Below are 21,372 nucleotides of genomic sequence, written 5' to 3'. Positions count from 1 at the left end.
TGATAGGAGTAAGAGTCAAAGGGATCACACAAACAAGACTAGTGTCTGCTAATACTAACTGATAGAATTAAAAAGGAGAAGACGATCCAACATGGGAAGCAGGATACACAGCAGACTCATAGACTGGCAGATGTCCTAAACAGCACTTTGCCCTAGAATCAGCCCTTAAGGCATTTGGATCTGGCTAAAAAGCCCATGTGAGTATTTCAGGCATGGAAAGCCAAGACACTGTGGCAAAAAAAAAAAAAAAAAAAAAAAATGACCTAAATGAAAGAGCTCTGCAAGTGAGATCCCAGTGGAGAGAACAGGTCATCAAAGAAGGAGGTACCTTTCTCTGAAGGGAGGAGAGAACTTCCACTTTGACTATGACCTTGTCTAAATAAGATCAGAGTCAGTGAACTCAAAAGGCTTCCATAGCCTTGGCAACTCATGACAAGAGCCTAGGGAGATTACTGTTGCCATAAACAAGTGTGTCAAATTGTTAAATCAACAACAGGAGTCACTGTGTACTTACTCCTCTTGTAGGATCTCTGTCTTTAATGTGCTGTACATTGTGATTTAATGCTATAACTAGTACTGAAACAGTATTTTTCACTTTGTGTTTCTATTTGGGTGCAAATGTTGAAATCTTTACTTAGTATATACTAAATTGATCTTCTGTATATAAAGAGAATTGAAAATGAATCTTGATGTGAATGGAAGGGAGAGGGAGTGGGAAAGGGGAGGGTTGCGGGTGGGAGGGATATTATGGGGGGGGAAAGCCATTGTAATCCATAAGCTGTACTTTGGAAATTTATATTCATTAAATAAAAGTTAAAAAAAAAGAAAGAAAGGACATGAAAGAGAGAGGCTGTTTTCCCAAGGGGGGGGGGATGATGAATAGCAATTGAGTAAAAAAGTGTTCTTAAGTTTTTAAAATATCTAATGACTCCTATTTCTCCTATATTACTTATATTTGAGAAGTTAGCCTTTGTCTACACTGTACAAAATGAAAGAGATTTGAAGAACACATAGTTAAGACATCCAGGAACTCAACTTTGTAATCCAATTGCTCTTTACTGTTTCAACTTCTCTTTGTCTGGATCTCTTAACCTGGGAGACATGAATTTGAGTTGGAAGACAAATTGGCTGCATATTTTTATTTTCACTACCCTCTAATGAAATTTTAGTATTTCTTCAACAAGAACATTGGCAACCAACCACAATGGTTATTAACAACTGTGACTCTGTCATCAAAGGAGATCATACATCTTATTTTGTAATAATCGATGCAGATATCTTATATTACTGCCCATCCTCATCGCTTCTTTGAAATTACAATAACTGTAAATTCACTTATGTTTCTTTTGGTTTTCTTTTTAAAGAAGTAGACAGTTTCCTAAGGTAATCTAGTTTAAAAAAACCCCAAGTAATAGTTAATAATTAAATTTAAAGTTCTTTAATATCCCAGTAAAATGAAGTTTCTCTAATTCTGTTCTTCATTTTAGTGAATCTAGATGTATAATTCAACAATATAAGTAGCCATGTCTACTGGGTGCAATGTAGACCAAGTCACCCAAAGTCTACAAAGGGATTCTGTTCTCTGCACACTAAGGTTGACTTTTGGTAATGTTTCTTGCTTTAGAAGATAAGCAATTTTAAAAGCAAAATAAAAATGTAGCTTTAAAATTTTTATTTAAAAATTCTAAATTATTGTACTTATGAAGATATCAAGTATTATAAATAATCAATATTTCAAATATTTTATTTAGTAGAAATGATTACATATTTTTCACAAATTACATTCTTATGTCTCAACACATTTAATATCATATCATTACTTGATAATAAGATCTCTACAACTCCTTTTTTTAAAGATTTATTTATTTGCTAGAAAGGCAGAGTTACAGAGAGGCAGAGAGAGAGAGAGAGAGAGAGATCTTCCATCTGCTGGTTCACTCCCTGGGATGGCCACAATGGCTGGAGCTGCACCAGTCCAAAGCCAGGAGCCAGGATCCAGGAGCCAGGAGCCAGGAGCCAGGAGCCAGGAGCTTTTTCAGGTCTCCCATGCGTGTGTAGTGGCCCAAGCACTTGGGCCGTCTTCTCCTGCTTTCCCAGGCCATAGCAGAGGATGGGAAGTGGAGCAGCCAGGACTCGAAACTTAGCCCAAATGGGGTGCTCGTACTGCAGACAGTGGCTTTACCCACTATGCCACAGCACAGGTCTCAAATTCCTTTTAAAAATTAAGTAACTTACTGATGGTAAAGAAATTATTCTTAGTTAACCAAGTATTTTTTTAGATCTTCAGAGAAAGGAACATTTTTCAAATCCAAGTGATGAAATACATTCTAGTAGTTAATAATAATAAATCAGTAATATATAATAGAAAATACTATTAGTTCTTAATTTTTCCCTGCCTTTAAAGAATTACCCACATTTGGGTACATTTATTTCCCTGTAAGGTATGTATGTGTTCTAATGTTAAAAAGAAAAATGAGGTACAGTAAAAAACATTTTTTGTATCTTTGCCAGATCTCTCTTGTTTTCATCAGGGTCCTCTCTTCTAGTATGAAAACTGAATAACTTAACTGATACTAAAGTATTCTATCAAAGTGTTATGGACTCAATATTCGTGTTTCCCTAAAGTTTCTGTGCTAATCCCTAATCCTCAATGTGGTATCTGAAGGTAGCTGTTTTCGGGAAGTAATTAGGTTATGAGTAGATCTCTCTCCTCTCGCTTTCTCTGCCTCCCTCATGTGAGGCTACAACAAGAAAAGCATTCATCTTCACATCAGAAAGAGGGATTTCACCAGATACGAAAGTGATAGGCATCTTGTTCTTGGACTTCTCGGGCTTCCAAACTGTGAGAAATCGGTTTGCTATCATTTAAGTCACCCAATTTTTGGTGTTTTCTTATATAAGCATGAACTAAGAGCATGTTTGCTTAATATTTTAAGTATGTGTAATGTTTAAGGTGGGTAGCTCTGGGGACAGACAAGGACATCTGTATATAAAATGTTATTCTAGAAAACTTTAGAGTATATTTTGCACAGCTTTCCAATAGATTGGCTGCTGTTTGGGAACTCAGAACTGAAAAGAAATAATTCAGATTATCAGGTATCGTTTCTCAATGTAATTGAATTTACTTCAGTCAATCTCCTTTTTCTCATTAATCTTACAGGAAAACATACTTCATATAACATAAATGCAACTTGTATCAAATCCACAGCTTTGGTGATATAGGGAATGCAAGGTATATTTGAAAATACAATGTGCAAGAAACATTGATTACTGTGATATGTCTAGATAGTTTAAGGGATACATGCAATTATTTCAGGTCATGAATTTTTGTCCAATAGTAGGTATTTTTCCACCAGAATACTTCCTGTGTTGTATTTCTTGCAGCTGAATCCACAAGCTTGTCTTTTCTCATGCACACTAGAATTCTCTTCTTCACATTTTCTTCTTTTTCATGGGAAAGACGCTGAGGACTTCTCTTCTTTCTGAGTAAAGATGACTGTAGGTAAAATACATACCTAATATGGAGAAAGAAATGTGAAAGTAAGTAAGGTTAATTAACCATTTTTCTGGAAATAACTCTGATTTTCAAATACAATTGGAGAAATACTGAAAGAAGTGCCCAGATTTTATGCAGCAAGAGAAATAAAACAAACTCCTTGTGCTTATATTGCAAGGAATTTGTTTCCCTTTTATTTTGGGTAGTTCTCGCTTCCTCTTCTACAGTTTCATATTTGTCTTTCTTCTATACATATTGCTTTTGTGATACATGTTGCCATATAATCTTTGTTTTGTTGATTTGTGAAGATTAGGTAAAATGATCATCTTTCCATTTGAATATTGTTTATATCCCTTGCCTATATTACTGTTAAACTATGGTCCTTTTACATGTTGATCCTTTATTTAGTGAAAGATTAAGTCCTTGAGTGTAATGTTAATTAAAAATATGTTATTTCGGGGTCTGTACTGTGGCATAGCGGGTAAAGCCACCTCCTGCAGTGCCGGCATCTCCTAAGGGCACCGGTTCATATCCTGGCTGCTCCACTTCCAATCCCGATCTCTGCTATAGCCTGGGAAAGCAGCAGAGGATGGAAGTGCTTGGGCCCCTGCACCAGTAAGGGGGATCCAGAAGAAGCTCCTGGCTCCTGGCTTCAGATCAGCCCAGTCCCAGCCATTGCAGCCATTTGGGGAGTGAACCAGTGGATGAAGATCTTTTTCTCTGTTTCTGCCTCTCTCTAACTCTGCCTTTCAAGTAAATAAATCAATTTTTTAAAAAAATGTTATCTCAAAAAAATAAGAGAGGAAGGAAGAATAAGGAAGGAGGGAGAGAGAGAGAGAGGAAGGGAAACAATGGGAGAGAGGAAAGGAATATCATTATATTCTTAGAATTCTATCTATGAACTACATTGAAAATGTTCTCTTTGTATTAATATATTATTAACATGAAAAAATATTAGAAAAAATAATAAATTTTTTAAAATCTAAAAAAGTTAGAGACAAGGAAAGTAAAATTTTAATTTTTTTTTTTTTAATTTTTGACAGGCAGAGTGGACAGTGAAAGAGAGACAGAGAGAAAGGTCTTCCTTTTGCCGTTGGTTCACCCTCCAATGGCCGCCGCAGTAGCGCGCTGCGGCCGGCGCACCACGCTGTTCCGATGGCAGGAGCCAGGTGCTTCTCCTGGTCTCCCATGGGGTGCAGAGCCCAAACACTTGGGCCATCCTCCACTGCACTCCCTGGCCACAGCAGAGAGCTGGCCTGGAAGAGGGGCAACCGGACAGGATCGGTGCCCTGACCGGGACTAGAACCCGGTGTGCCGGCGCTGCAAGGCGGAGGATTAGCCTGTTGAGCCACGGCGCCGGCCGGGAAAGTAAAATTTTAAAATGGAAATATTTTTCTCAACATCCTGGAAAACAATTGAGCTAACTTATCAAATTTTTTTTTCTTTGACAGGCAGAATGGTCAGTGAGAGAGAGAGACAGAGAGAAAGGTCTTCCTTTTTGCCATTGGTTCACCCTCCAATGGCTGCCGCAGCTGGCGCGCTGCGGCCGGCGCACCGCGCTGATCCGAAGGCAGGAGCCAGGTGCCTCTCCTGGTCTCCCATGGGGTGCAGGGCCCAAGAACCTGGGCCATCCTCCACTGCACTCCCTGGCCACAGCAGAGAGCTGGCCTGGAAGAGGCGCAACCGGGACAGAATCCAGCGCCCCGACCAGGACTAGAACCCTGGATGCCAGCGCCGCAAGGCGGAGGATCAGCCTAGTGAGCCGTGGCGCCAGCCAAATTTTTAAAAATTAAGGTTTATTCCATAAATTTTTCTTGAGTCTCTTTCACCTGCTAGAAAGTATTAGCAAGTAAAAAACAGAAAACAAAATAGATATAAATGTAAAAATCAGAAACAGACAATGCTATTTAGTTTTACATCTGGTTTTGTTAGTAGATACTGTGCCATGATCAAAAGTTTTGTATTTTATATACAATGCAGTTATATCTTATTCATACAGTGAAACAGTGATATATTTGATCTCATGATGTCCTGTATAAAGCACTGTAACTTTCAGTTACTTTATTACCAAGACCAAGTTCATTGTGTCAGGCTTCCTCCTTGGTCTCTTCTATGTTTATCAAATTGCCTATTATTGGTGGATGGTAGCACAAATCACAAAGCCCCAGAAGAATGCAAAAATAAAACAGAAAAGCTACTTACCTATAAAGAGCATCATGAGATATATTTTTAGCACATATGGGAAGTAGATGGATAAGTCAAAGGGCAGCTTGGTGGAATAAGTGCCAAGTGATTCAAAGTAAGGCAGCGACTGATATATGGCAAATGCTGTTTAAAACAAAACAACAAAAACCACATCACAAGGTTTCCTTCCTTAACTTGTTACAGGGTTGTGACCCTATGTCTCCATAGTTGAAAGATGCTTTGAACTTGATAATGACAGGTTGTGGTGATGGCTGAAGTCTTTTGCTAAAGCTACAATTTGATATAGAAATTTACTGAGTGATTAAGTTGGCAGGGCTGTCACAGCTGTATGACTTGTTGAATTTTTGTCCACAGTATACTTTTTCATGCCTACATAAAAAGAATTCACAGTTGTTTCTTGAAATAGAACTCAACATATATCTGTTCCCTTAGCTACAAATAGGGGTGACAGAGAAATTTGGAAAATGCTACATATACTTTCCTCTTAGAGTTTCACAATATACATTAGCCTAGTAGGGATTCTGAGTTCTGCAATAACAAAACTAGTTTCTTACAACATTTCCTCAACTTAGCTGGCCTAGAAATATCTTCTTCCTCCCCAGTCCCCAACAGTATTTAAAAATTCTGAGAAATTCTGTGAGAAATGCTGGTCTACTTATTATGAGGGAGAAGGCTGATATCAGATAGAAGAGAAAGAGGTTCTATGAAATTGTAACCTAGGTATAGATTTTTGATAACATTTCATGGAATTAATTGATATGATGCTAGTGTTATATAAGATTTATCAATTGGGTAAGTTAGATGAAGTATAACTTTTGTAGTTTCTGTGAATCTAAAATTATTCAAAGTTTTTAAAAAGAGAGAAATGAAGAAAAGTCATTATATCACAGGTGTTAGAGTCAGACAGGACCGGGGTATGAGCAGCATCAGTACAGGGCCTAAAATTGATACCCGATGTGCCATCTAAGATTAACATGAACTGCGCCTAAGACTCTAGAATGTACCTGATCAATATAATTAGTTAATTTTGCTATTTATGTGTAATTACTTACCTTACCTTTAGATGGAAAATTATACTTACTAAAGCATATAAAACTAGAGTTATCAAAAGTTAAGTATGTTTCTTAACTTTTTTATACTTTGGGCTTTGGAATTATATAGAAACCTATGAAGCCTTAATCATCCATATCCCATCACTCAGAATTAATTAACACTTTGTCACATATGTTTCTAGACTTTTTTCTGTAAGTACTTTATAATTACAAGAATAATTTCATGTATCTAGTAAAAGAATATAAGTTGTATGGCAATAATGTAAGGACATGGTTTTCCTAGAAAAGAGAAGACTTGGAACCAGCGCTGTGGCATAGCGGGTAAAGCCGCCACCTGCAGTGCCAACATCCCATATGGGCGCTGGTTCAAGTCCCAGCTGCAACACTTCTAATCCAGCTCACTGCTATGGCCAGGAAAAGCAGTAGAAGATGGTCCAAGCCCTTGGGCCCCTGCACCCACGTGGGAGACCTGGACCAATTTTTTTTTTTTTTTTTTTTTTTTGGACAGGCAGAGTGGATAGTGAGAGAGAGAGAGAGACAGAGAGAAAGGTCTTCCTTTGCTGTTGGTTCACCCTCCAATGGCCGCCACGGCTGGCGTGCTGCAGCCGGCGCACCGCGCTGATCCGAAGGCAGGAGGAGCCAGGTGCTTTTCCTGGTCTCCCATGGGGTGCAGGGCCCAAGCACTTGGGCCATCCTCCATTGCACTCCTGGGCCACAGCAGAGAGCTGGCCTGGAAGAGCAGCAACTGGGACAGAATCCGGTGCCCCGACCAGGACTAGAACCCTGGATGACGGCGCCGCAAGGCGGAGGATTAGTCTAGTGAGCCGTGGCGCCAGCCGACCAATTTCATTTAAAAGCCCTTGGCTCCTGGCTTCAAATTGGTGTAGCTCCTGCAGTTGTGGCCAATTGGGGAGTGAACAAGCGGATGGAAGACCTCTCTCTCTCTCTTTCTCTCCCTCTCTCTCTCTCTGCCTCTCCTCTCTGTGTGTAACTCTGACTTTCAAATAAATAAATAAGTCTTTGGGGAAAAATATATTGCCCTTATCTAACTTATACTTTGTATGATGTCTCCTCAATACCACCCATTTCATTTATTTTTATAATATTTTCATATTAAATAACAAAGGAGTACATTTAATACATACTCCAATGTGTAAAGGATTTCATTCTTAAAGAATGGGCAATCTCTCTCTCTCTCTCTCTCTCGTGTGTGTGTGTTTTTCAAGGTTGTTCTTCATATTCTCTTAACATAGTCTATTTCAAACTTTAAAAATCCTTCCTTTTGAAAAGAAGCTTTTAAAAATATAATATAATTTACTATAAGTTAAAATCCTTTTCTTTAGCCATCAGTAGACAGAAAACATGTGGTTTTTGTTAGTGCTGGGCTTTAAATACTTTACAAGTATTGCCAGTGTCACCGTCTCATGTTATATCTGTTTCCTTATGTTTTCCTTTAGTTGCTATAAAATGCTTTCTTAATTATTTTATGTCTTTAGTTTTCAAACATTTTTATCTTTCAAGAGTTCACTACCAAACCACCAAATCCATTATAGAAGAAAGCGTATGATCCTCAGATATCCTCAAGCTCCTTAAATTATTTGATTTAAAATTTTAGATTTATATTTAGACTATATAATTAGCCTAGTCCATATGTATTCAGTAGTTCATTCAGTATTTATTTATTATTATGTATACTGGTGCATGAGAGGAAGGGAGGAAGCAAAACCAGATAGACACCCAGTACTCTCACAGCATTTAGAGTCTAACCAGAGAAATTGATTTAAGCAAAGAATCATACACATGTCTAATTACAACTGTGAAAGGACCAGTACAAAAAATATCCATGATGCTGTACTAGACTAAATTAACCTAGCTGAATTCAGGAACAACTTCCCTCAGAAAGTGATGACTCAAAAGGCCTCCGTAGCCCTGGCAGCTCACAACAAGAGCCTTGATTAATCCCTGACGTCATAAAAAAGTGTTAATTGTTAAAGGACAACAGTAGTCAATGTGCACTTGCTCCCCAGGTAGGACCTTTGTCCCTATTGAATTGCAATATGAGAAGTGACTGCAAATTCTCTCCTCAAACTGTACTCTACAGATTGTGTGTGGGCATGGGGGCAAATTGTTGAACTCTATGATTAACATAGAGATGGTCCTCTCTATATAAAGTCATACTAAAAATGATCCATAATGAAGAAGGAGATGGGAGAGGAAATGGGAGGTAGGGAGGGAGCAGGGTGAGGGGCATGAGGGAAAGAACCACTGTATTCCTAAAGTTGTATCTATGTAAAAATGCATTCATTAAATGAAAAAAAAAAAGAAAGAGATGACTAACCCCAAGATACAATTTAACTAGTTGTTGGCAGAGGGTGGGTTGAATGGAGGTGGAAAGTAAGGAGGGTAATCTAGCCAGAGAGAACTGCTTCCATGCCTTAAAAGTAAAACCTCGGAGGATCTCTAATTGTTAAACCTCTTTTTGATGAGGAAGAAGACTCAAGGAGATTCAAGAGTTACCCAAAACTCATCTAGGGAGCCACTAAGGCTAAGGACGTGAACCCAGTTGGCCTTGGTTCTCATCCATTATGTTGTCTATGTGAAGAGCTGCTTCCTTACCCAACTTTGCTTCTTAATGTTTTATATCTTTGCTTCAAGGGTAATATGCTAGGGAAGATACACTGAGTGAGCTAAGCACTAGCAAAAATGGCATTTTTATCACCAACAAACTCACCATCAAAAAGAAATTACAAAAACTTTATCATCAAAACTAGGCAGCTTTTGCCAGTAAGTAATGCAGAATCACTCTTGTCTTACCTTCAGCAAGAACACACAGAGGATAAATTGGCATCCATAGTGTTTGGCTGAGCCATGTAAAGAAAGCATATGACATTCCGATGACTGATAGCATGCTGTAAGTGTACCTAAAAGGAGACAAGGAGAGTCATAAGTCTCATGTGCTGCTGATGTCTGAGAAATAACAGGAAAGGAAAATACCTTACTAACTAATAAACACAGGAACAAAACTGGAAGATGTGCTAATTACATACTTTATTTCGTTAAATTTAGGCAAGGTAATAGGTTAAAAAAATGGAGGCACCATGTCAGTCTTGTCTGGAGAATCAGGAATGTAGAGCTGAACAGCAAAAATATAACTGTTAACCCTCAAGAAATTAGTTACAAGAGTCCTTGATTAGTAACTTCAATTTCACTTAAAAGCCAAGCCCATTTTATGTAGCAAACAGGTGTTTTAAGACAGACTTAATTGTAAATATCTGAGGAATGAATTTAATAACCAAAATGTGACTTCCAATTCCTTATTTATATTCCTCCTACTTTTGTGCCATCTTATGTGTTGTTAAAAAAATAACTGAGAGCTGGCTTTGGGAATAGTAGATACCTTTAAACCTACCACTGAGAAAAAACAGATGAAGTAGTCTACACCTTTCTATTTCTTTGTATAGGTCAGGTGGTTTTTGCTTTCATGTAATATCTATGAATCCATTGCTACATTTAAAGTCATAAGAAATTACCTCCCATATTTTCTACTAAGGGTTTTATACTTTTAGTTCTTAAAAATGAGGTGGAGGTCCAACTTCATTCTTTTGCATGTGGATATCCAGTGTGCCAACAGCATTTGTCAAAAAGACTATCTTTTCCCCCATTGAGGCACCCTTGTTGAAAATTAATTGACTGAAAATGTGAGAGTTTATTTCTGGAATATCAGTTCTATTTCATGATTGATCCTTATGCCAGTACTATAATGACTGTTTTTGCTTTATAAGTTTTGAAATTGGGAAGTGTTATTCCTCCAACTATGTTCATTTTTAAGATTGTTTTGACTATTCTGAGTTTCTTGACTTTCTATGTGAGATTTTTTTAAAGATTTATTTATTTATTTGAAAGAATTACAGAGAAAGCTAGAGAGAGAGAGAGAGAGAGAGAGCGAGAGAGAGCGAGCACGCTTCCATCTGCTGGTTCACTCCCCAAATGGCTGCAGTGGCAGGAGCTGAGCTGATCCGAAGCCCAGGAGCCAGGAACTTCTGCCAGGTCTCCCGTGCAGGTGTAAGGGCCCAAGCACTTGGGCCATCTTCCACTGCTTTCCCAGGCCATAGCACAGAGCTAGATCAGAAGTGGAGCAGCCAGGACTCAAACCAGCACCCATATGGGATGTTGGCACTGCAAGCCAGGGCTTTAACCTGCTGCACCACAGCACCAGCCCCTCTATATGAGTTTTAAGATAAATTTCTCAATATTTACAAAGAAGCCATCTGAGTTCCAGTAGGAATTTCACTGAATCTCCAGGTCAGTTTGAGGAATACTGGCATCTTAACAGTATTATGGGGGCTGACATTGTGGCATAGTAAGTAAAGTCACCACCTGCAATGCTGGCATCCCATATGGGTGCAGGTTCAAGTCCTGGCTGCTCCACTTCCAATCCAGCTCCCTGCTAATGACCTGAAGAAAACAGCAGAAAATGGCCCAACTGCTTGGGCCACTGCCACCCACATGGGAGGCCTGGATGAAGCTCCTGGCTCCTGGTGTTGGCCTGGCTCACTGCTGGGACTGTTGTAGCCATCTGGGAAATAAACCAATGGATGGAAATACCCACCTCCCCACACCATGTGTGTGTGTCTGTGTATTTTCAAAATAAACAAATCTTTAAAAGAAACACAAAAATTATGTCTTCAGTGTGGGATATCATTTACATTTATTTAGATCTTAATGTTTTGTAGTTTTCAGTATAAAAATACAAATTGTTTTAAGAGATTTATTTATTTGAAAGGCAGAGTTAAAGAGAGGGAGAGGCAGAGGCAGAATGAGAGAGAAATCTTCCATCTGCTGGTTCATTCCCCAAATGGCCACAAAGGCCAGGGCTGGAAGGGGTCTAAGTCATAAGCCAGAGGCTTCATCCAGGTCTCCCACATGGGTGCCGGGGCTCAAGCACTTGGGCCATCTTCTGCTGCCCTCGCAGACACACTAGCAGGGAACTGGGTGGGAAGTGCAGCAGCTGGAATCCAAACTGGCATCCACATGGGATGCTGATGCTGCTGGCAGTGGCTTAATCTACTGTATCACAGCACTGGCCACAAGTTCTGTACATCTTCTGTTGAATTTATTCTTAAATACGTTTTTTTTTTGTTTTTATGTTATTTCAAATTGTATTTTCTTCTTTTTTAGCATAGTTCATTTTATTAAAATAACATTGGTATATTGATATATTTATATTGTATTATATTCCACAGCTGTAATAAACTTCTTTATTAATTCCAACATTTTTAGTGGATTCCTTATTACTTTTAACATATAAGATCATGTCATCTGCCAATGAAGATAGTTTTACTTTTTCCCAATCTGGATGCCTTGTATATCATTTTTTTCTTAATTGCCATGCATAGGCTTTTCAGTTCTATGTTGAATAGAACCATGTTGGTAAGAGAGATATCCTTGTCTTGTTTCTGAACGTAGGGGGAAATCATTATTCTTTCATTAGTAACCATCATGTTAGCTAGGGATTTTTCATAAATGCCTTTATCAGAAAGGAAGGTCTCTTGATTCTTACTTTTTACAGTCATTCTAGGGTGTGTTGGGAGGGTAACTCTTCCTCAGTTTACAAGAGAGAAAAACTAGAGTTACAAAAGTGTAGGTGCCTAGGAATTTCACTCCTAAGAATAGAAAACAAAAACATGCACACATAAGAACTTGTACATGAATGTTCATGGCCAAATGGTGGAAACAACCCAAATGTCCATCCACTGATAAATGGATACATGGAAAGTGGTATATCAATACAATGGCCTGTTCTTCAGCCACAAAACACAGTATAGTTCTCATATATACTACATTGGATAGATCGTAAAAACATTATGCTAAGTAAAGAAGCAATCAAAAAAGGGCAGCATACTGGATGATACAATTGATATGAAAATGTCAAGATTGACAAATCCATAGAGATATTTTGATTGGTTTCCAAGGGTGGGGTAAGGAGGGAGAGAGGATTGTATGTTGTTTCTTTGTGGGGGAGGGAGATGAAAATGTTCTTAAATTATGTAAAGCATTTGCACATCTCTTTGATTATACTAAAAACCATGAATTTTATGTTTTAATGGGGTGAATTTTATGGCACATAAGTAATATCTCAATAAACATGTTTTTTTAAAAGGTTAAGTAATTGCCCAAGATCAGTTAGTAAGTAGGTAGCGGACATGGGTTTCATCTTGTGATCTCCTGCCACTGTGTCCAAAAGTCTTCCCATGACAGCACACTACAAGTTCACTGATGAAGTTGTTTTCTAGTGGCTCTATTAAGCGTATCTGTGACTGAATCAATACTAAAAGAATGAGGACTACCTAACAACAATATATGGACAGCTACAGTCCCATATGAGGCTCCAAAGTCTCATAAATAGCAAGTCATGAGCTAGAAAAGTTCACAAAATTTGCCCCAAGGCTATAGTTATTTTAAAAATGAGAAATAACTTATGACTACTGAGGTAGGTATATGAAAAATCATTTTAATTCATCAAAATGTTTCATTCTATTTAACTTTGGAATCAATGTATTTTTTTGCTTTTGCTTAATATTTCTCAAAATCAGAATATTTTTTGTGTTCATTTGTTTAATTCTATAATTATAGTCAATCCAGAAAATATGAAGATTTAGAATCTTTTTTTTTTTTACCATTCCTGGGAGGGGCTTAAGAATTTTTTGGTAGGATTTTTTTTTCAATTTTTTAAAATTTCAGTTTACTTCATGATCATATAGTTAACCCTATACTAAGTAGAAGAGTTCAACAAAGAGTATGAAGAAGAAAATAGCATTCCTCAATGGAAAAGACAAGGGCTGTAAACAATCATCAAATCTCAAATTGTCCTTTTCACTATAATACAATACACTTTAGGTACTTTATTAGTTGCCTCGGATCAGGGAAAACATATGATATCTGTGTTTTTGAGACTGGCTTATTTTATTAGGTATAATGGTTTCCAGTTGTGTCCATCTTGTTGCAAAAGGCAGGATTTCATGTCTTTTTTTTTAATGGCTGAGTAGTACTCCATAGTATGTATATGTATATACATATATACACATACATACATACCGTAATTTCTTTATCCAGTCAACAGTTGATGGACATCTGGGTTGATTCCACATCTTAGATATTGTGAATTGTGCTGCAATGAACATGGGGGTACAGAAAACTATTTCAGATGCTGATTTCTTTTAGTTTGGGTAAATTCCCAGGAGTGGGAATGCTGGATCATATGGTAGGTCTATATTCAGATTTCTGAGGTATCTCCATACTATCTTCCACAGTGGCTGCACCAGTTTACATTCCCACCAACAGTGGATTAGGATACCTTTTCCCCCACATCCTTGCCAGCATTTGTTGTTTGTTGATTTCTGTATGAGAGCCATTCTAACTGGAGTGAGGTGAAACCTCATTGTGATATTGATTTGCATTTCCCTGATGGCTAGTGATCCTGAGAATTTTTTCATTTGTCTGTTGGCCATTTGAATTTCCTCTCATGAAAAATGACTGTTCAAGTCTTTTGCCCATTTCTTAACTGGATTATTTTGTTGTTGTTGAATTTCATGTTTTTTTTTAAAAGATTTATCTTTATTTATCTGAAAGACAGAGTTAGAGAGAGAGAGGTCGGCCGGTGCCATGGCTCACTTGGCTAATCCTCCGCCTGTGGTGCTGGCACCCTGGGTTCTAGTCTTGGTTGGGGCACCAGGTACTAGTCCCAGTTGCTCCTCTTCCAGTCCAGCTCTCTGCTGTGGCCCGGGAAGGCAGTGGAGGAAGGCCCAAGTGCTTGGGTCCCTGCACCCGATGGGAGACTGGGAGGAAGCACCTGGCTCCTGGCTTCGTGGCGGCCATTTGGGGAGTGAACCAATGGAAGGAAGACCTTTCTCTCTGTCTCTCACTGTCTATAACTCTCTCTGTCTCTCTCTCTCACTGTCTAACTCTGCCTGTCCAAAAAAAAAAATGAAAAAAAAAAAAAAAAAAGAGAGAGAGGTCTCCCATCCCCTAGTTCACTCCCCAGTTGGCTACAATGGCCAGAGCTGAGCTGATCCAAAGCTAGGAACCAGGAACTGCTTTTGGGTCTCTCATGTGGGTACAGGGGCCTAAAGATTTTGGCCATCCTCTGCTGCTTTCCCAGGCATATTAGCAGGGAGCTGGATCAGAAGTAGAGCAGGCAGGACTTGAACCAGTGTCCATATGGGATGCCAGCACTGCAGGCAGGGGCTTTAACCTACTGCACCACAGCACAGGCCCCTGTTGTTGAATTTCTTGAACTCTTTATAGATTCTAGATGTTAACCATTTATCAGTTGTGTAGTTTGCAAATATTTTCTGCCATTCTGTCCATTGTCTTTCACTTTGCTGAATATTTCTTCTGCAGTGCAGAAGCTCTTCAGCTTGATGTAATACCATTTGTCAATTCTGTCTTTGATTGCCTGTGCTTCTGAGGTCTTTTCCATGAAATCTTTGCCTATGCCAGTATCTTTCAGGGTTTCCCTAATGTTCTTTAATAATTTGGTGGTAGCAGGTCATAGATTTAGGTCTTTGACTGATTTTGAGTGGATTTTTTGTGTAAGGTGTGAGGTAGGAGTCTAGTTTCATACTTCTGCATGTGGAGATTCAGTTTTTGCAGCACCATTTGTTGAATAGACTGTCCTTGCTCCAAGGATTGATTTTAACTCCTATGTCAAAGAAAGTTGGTTGTAGATGCATAGATTGATTTCTGCAGTTTCTGTTCTATTCTGTTGGTCTATATGTCTGTTTCTGTGCCAGTACCAGGCTATTTTGATTATAACTGCCCTGTAGTTTGTCTTGAAATCAGGTATTGTGATGCCTTCAGCCTTGTTTTTGTTATATAAGATTGCTTTAGCTATTTGGGGTCTCTTGTGTTCCACATGAATGTTAGCATTTTTTCTAGATCTGCAAAAAATGTCATTGGTATTTTGATTGGATCACATTGAATCTGTAAAGTGCTTTTGGTAGTATGGACATTTTGATGATATTGATTCTTCCAATCAATGAAGATTTTTCATTTTTTAATTAGTTATTCTATTTCTTTCCTAGTGTTTTGTAATTTTCTTTGTAGAGCTCTTTGACATCCTTGGATAAATTTATTTCAAGGTATTTAATTCTTTTGTAGCTACTATGAATGGGATTGATCTTAAAAGTTCCTTCTATGCCATGGCATTGTCTGCGTATACAAAGGCTATTGATTTTTGTGTGTTCATTTTATATCCTGCCAATAGTCTCTCAGTGGAGTATTTGGGATCCCCTATACACAGATTCATATCATCTGCAAATAGGGATAGTTTGACTTCCTCCTTTCCAATTTGTATTCCTTTGATTTCTTTTTCTTGCCTAATGGCCCTGGCTAAAAGTTCCAGGACTATATTAAATAGCAATGGTGAGAGCAGGCATCCTTGTCTGGTTCCAGATCTTAGGGGTAATGCTTCCAGCTTTTTCCCCATTCAATAGGTTGCTGGCCATGGGTTTGTCATAAATTGCCTTGATTGTGTTGAGGAATGTTTGTTCTGTACCCAATTTTCTTAAGGTTTTTATCATGAAAGGATATTGTGTTTTGTCAAATGCTTTCTCTGCATCTATTGCAATAACCATATGGTTTTTGTTCTTCAGTTTGTTAATATGATGTATCACATTTATTGATTTATAATTTTTAAACCATCCCTGCATATTGTGGATAAATCCCACTTGGCCCAGGTGAATGATCTTTCTGATGTGGGACTCAATATATTATGTAGACATTTTTAATCTAGCTAAGCTATTGACAATATAATTCATATGGAATGTATATAACTGCAAGCAGAAAACTAGGACTCTAGTTTTCTATTCATATACATATCCTTCAAGTGGAAGGGGAAGTTCTCACTTGTGAATGCTGAAGTTGCAGATAGGCCACTTCCCCAAAGAGTGAGAAGGACTTCCAGAGCAAAGGGTGCTGTTTTACATCACTGCTGATAGAAGACTAAGCACATCCCACTGAATTCTTTAAAATTAGAAGGAAACTAAAGGCTATCTAGAGCAAGGGTTCCAGGGGCACTGCTTAAGGACTTACAAACTGTATACAAAAATGTATGTGGAATTGCATGTTTTCCCAGAGAGATGAAGCCCTAAATTTGTGATGTTCTTGAATATACAGAAACCAACTTTGTAAATTCTGGCATATAATAGAAGTTCTGCTGTGCTTATCAAATTCACATGTACTAGAGCAAGCATAAGGAATGCCTTTCATTAGCAAACAGCTGTGAGGTTTATTCCAAGTTGATGTTAAGCCAACCCTTCTGGTGGAAACCTGAATGCACTGATTTGCTCTTGTAATACCACCATTGGTTTTCATTATCTTTGATATGCCCATTATGGAAAGCACTAAAAACACATTTCTGCATCAAGATAAAATTGTTTGAAAAGGAGTTATATGTTTTTTCTCTTATTTAGAGTATGCAAATGTAAGTGGCTATTGCTGGCTTCACTACAGACAGCAATGTGGCCTTGTTTTAAAAGATTATTTTGCCTTCTTACCTAACCATATCCAATAGATTCCAAAAGATGAACAAAACACACACCACATACTTCTCTTGAACTTCTTCTTGACTGGTGATCACAACAAAAAGAATGATGATTCTCTCTGTGAGCTAAGAAAGAAACAGAAAAGTCAAGAATTAGGATAACCTGTTAGGCCATGTGGGTAATTTTCTAATTTTAAAAACCAGATCTCTTTGTAAAAATATGACTTACCTGAAAATATGTATACTAAAGTGTTAACCATGACTTTTTCTGAGAGATTAGGGTTATAGATGAATTTCATTTCCTCTATTTTTTTTCTACTCTCCAAATGATATATAATGAGTGAAAAGATAACAAGTATTTTATCTAAATCAGGATATTTCCATTCATCTTGCCACATGCACACATGTTTCTATTCTCTTTGGCAATCTTTTACTGAGTATTTACTATATATCTGATACTGTAATGAAAATATGGTTCTTGTTGCAGAATAGGCAGCAGTAGTGGGAGAATATGGAGCAATTTACTTTAGCACAGTGTGTACTAGGTATGGGAGCACAGTTGACAGAGAGAGATACCTTCTCCCTAGAGAAATAAGGAAGAGAGATCTATGAGGGCAAGAACATTTCACTTGGATCTTTGAGGACAAGCAACATTTCACTTGGATCTTGAAAATTAGGTGTTTGTCAAGTAGACTCGATATAAGAAGAGGCATTGTAGGCAAAGGCAGCAGAATAGAAGTTAGATGTTTGAAAATGCAGGGTACCTTAGGGAGTGATGAGAACCAAATGAAGGGCTAGAATGGAGGGTGCAGAGAAGGCAGTAACAGTAGATGAAACTGAAGACATATTTGGGGCTGGGTTATGCAGGGTTTTGAATGACAGGCAAAGAAATTTCAATTTCATCCAATAGAGAAGTCATTGCAGCTTTTTTTGAAGGGAAGAAGTGGGGACGTAGAGGGATATAATCCTAACCCTCATACACTGGAAGAAAATGAAAAGAATTCAATATATTTTTGGAATATATATACACACATGCATGCACACATACACACACAACACACACATACACAAGAGTACTTCAAATAGTTGGGACAAATGGAATTGAAAGATAGGTTTACTTTGGCACAAAAACATTTGAAATCCATGCATAGTTTTTTCATAATATAGCTTTTCGATGAAATTCTTGCAGACTCTTCATATATTCTAAGTCAGGAGGCATTTACAAATCATTGAGAAGTCACACATTTTTGGCTTAGCTTCACTTATTAGTCTAAAAAAAAGTATATTCCTTTTTTCCAACCTCAATATGTTGTTTTCTTACATTAAAATATCATGCATTTTTGTGTGTGTTTAATAGAACAGGCTACTTTGCTCTCAGCAGGCAAAGAAAAATATACTTGGCATTGAAGGAGCATATTAGTGGGGAATAGAGCTATTTTTAAATAGCCCTCTTTACTTTTAAAGTAGATCAAGGAGAAAAGACTGGGATAACCTATAACTTAGAATCATAGTCTATTAGTCCTAGAAATCATCTAGTATAGAGAAATCCATTATTTGGCAAGAGTGGGCCCCGTGATCAGAAATCCACATGGATATACTTTTCAGTATGTTTCTGAGTCACAAGGGTCTCTGTGTAGCCGAGGGAAATTAGATACGATTCAAACCTTATGATTTGATTCAAATCATATGACTCAATATGATTCAAATCTCAATTTATGAGATTTACCTACAGGGCTGTTTTTCTGTAGTCAGAATTTATAATATAATGTCCTATGTTCTTTATTTAATTATATAATTACCTATATATTTTTAAATGTTTATTTTTATTTTAAAGGCAGAGACAGACACAAAGAAAGAAAGTGAGCTTCCATTTAGTGGTTTACTCTCCAAGTTCCCACTACTGCCAGGGTTGGGCCAGGCCAAAACTAGGAACCAGATACTCCATCTGAGTCTCCCATATAGAGAATAGGGACTCAAGTATGTGAGCTATCATCTGCTGGATCCTAGGTTAAGTAGCAAGAAGCTGGATGGAAAGCAGAGGTGGGATTAAAACCAGGCACTCAAGACTATGGCATCCCAAGCAGTGGCTTAACTTGCTATGCACAATAGTCACCCTATATATGATGAATTATATTGAACTGCAATATAACTACCAAATGATACAACCTTGTTGTCATGACACTAATGGCCTTTGGATCCAAGATCTTAGCAGCAAACAAGTACTTAGGCATCTTAAATCTGATCAATGCCTGGTAATTAGGAAAACCTTCCAGTTTTTGCTAAAAGAAAAAAAATCTCAGGGGCTGCATGCACACAAAGCATGCAGACAGCATAGATTTCTGATTACATGACTAATTATTGAAAAAAATGAGATACTTCTTGATAAAATGATCTATAGGGTTCCCTCCAGATAAGACATTCTAAAACTAGTCCAACCTCACTATTTTTTTTTTTAATTTGAATTAAAGAATTTGAGAACTCAAAAATTTAAGTGACTTCCCCAAGCCAATGACAGAGCTGGAAACATATATCCTTAGTCTCCTCTTGGTTTCCAGAGTTACAAGCTATGAATGTTAGGCTGCTCCTTACCTGATGAGTACAGAGCAGGGAATCTCCTAAAAGAGAAAGACAGAGGAGCTGCTTGATGAAATTCATCCTGTTGAAAATCATCACATGAGGATCTATGGCATGCTAGTGGTGAAATCCCAGTTGCATTGAAATCAGCAATCAACGTGTCAAAAAAAGAGCATAATATGCATGCAGATGGTCCCTGATGGGTGATAGTGATATATTAAAGTGGTGTAAAAGCAATACACATTCAGTAAAGTGTGCCTTGAATTTTGATTTTTGTTCCTCACTGGACTGGTGCATGCAATACAGTGCCTTCTTGAGATGCTGGGCAGCAGCAAGGAGCTGCAGGTCCCAGTTAGCCATATGCTCATGAGGGTTAACAATCACTACTTCTCCATGCACTGTGTCATTAACTTTTGGTGTTTTGTAGGTTAGATGTGTTAAATGCACTTATATTTAAGATATTTTCAATTACAATGGGCTTATTGGGGGCAACATCATTGTAAATCAAAGTGCATCTGCACATACTGTGGGAATGTGAAAACTGCCCCATATACATACAATGTCAATCTAGCTGACAAGTTATCTGATGCTTATTTAATTCTAGCTTGACTAACGGCAACACAGTGGAGGAATTTAGGTGAAGATGTTCTTAAGTTGATAAAAACCAGTATCCTTTACTTTGGTTACTTTATGGTTACATACAATTTCATTTAATCTCTATAATGATTCTAAGAAGTCGGTGCTATTCTTATCTGTTTTTCACAAAAGACATGCATTTTACTAAATGAAAGTGACTTGCCTACAGGTGTAAAATCAAGATCTGGACAATGTAATTTCAAATCCCTTCTGAACCACTTAGACCTTCTCACCTTTGTTACTTTATGGGTTCCTCTAGCACCTAATATCCAGATTATGGTTTATTCTTTAAAACAGATTCTTATAGGGTATGTGTCGAAGAGATTTCACAAATAAGACCAGTATAAGCAAATAATGAATGATAGAATTAAAAGGGAGAGAATGATCCTGACGGGGAAGCAGGACACACAGCAGACTCATAGAATGGCAAACGCCCAAAACAGCACTCCTGCCTCAGAATCAACCCTTGGGACATTCGGATCTGGCTAAAAGGTCCATGAGAGTCTCACAGGCATGGAAAGCCATGACACGGTGGCAAAAAACAATCTAAATGAAAGATCCTGGTGAACAAGACTCCAGCAGAAGGAACAGGCCATCAAGGAGAGGCACCTTTCTCTGAAGGGAGGAAGGAACCTCCACTGTGACACGGCCTTGACTAAACAAGTTCAGAGTCAGTGAACTCAAAGGACTTCCATAGCCTAGACAGCTCATTGCAAGAGTCTCGGGTGATTGCTGACATCATAAATAAGAGTGCCAATTGTTAAATCAACAATGGGAGTCACTAGGCACATGCTCCCCGCGTAGGATCTCTGTCCTTAATGTGTTTTACTATGAAACTGAAAGACAACACTACTAGCCGAACAATA

General features: G+C 38.0%; 1 protein-coding gene across 3 annotated transcripts in view; it reads right to left on the bottom strand.

The window, feature by feature from the left end:
- Nucleotides 1-3,339: 3,339 nt before the first annotated feature.
- Nucleotides 3,340-21,372, bottom strand: part of HACD4 (3-hydroxyacyl-CoA dehydratase 4) — a 31,000-nt gene continuing 12,967 nt past the window's right edge. For 2 of the 3 annotated variants that reach the window (XM_062208135.1, XM_062208138.1), the window contains 4 exons: nt 17,310-17,422; nt 9,568-9,674; nt 5,699-5,824; nt 3,340-3,515 (listed from right to left, as the gene is read on the bottom strand). In XM_062208135.1, the coding sequence (XP_062064119.1) occupies nt 3,433-3,515; nt 5,699-5,824; nt 9,568-9,674; nt 17,310-17,422 (429 nt within the window). In that variant the 3' untranslated portion in view covers nt 3,340-3,432. The remainder of the gene's footprint in view (nt 3,516-5,698; nt 5,825-9,567; nt 9,675-17,309; nt 17,423-21,372) is intronic. The other variant, XM_062208136.1, reaches the window with a different exon arrangement.

Source organism: Lepus europaeus, chromosome 12, assembly GCF_033115175.1.
Source record: "Lepus europaeus isolate LE1 chromosome 12, mLepTim1.pri, whole genome shotgun sequence".
In the NCBI taxonomy this organism is placed as follows: Eukaryota; Metazoa; Chordata; class Mammalia; order Lagomorpha; family Leporidae; genus Lepus; species Lepus europaeus.
Note: the sequence above shows the minus strand (reverse complement) of the source record. Positions and strands in the feature narration are given on the sequence as shown.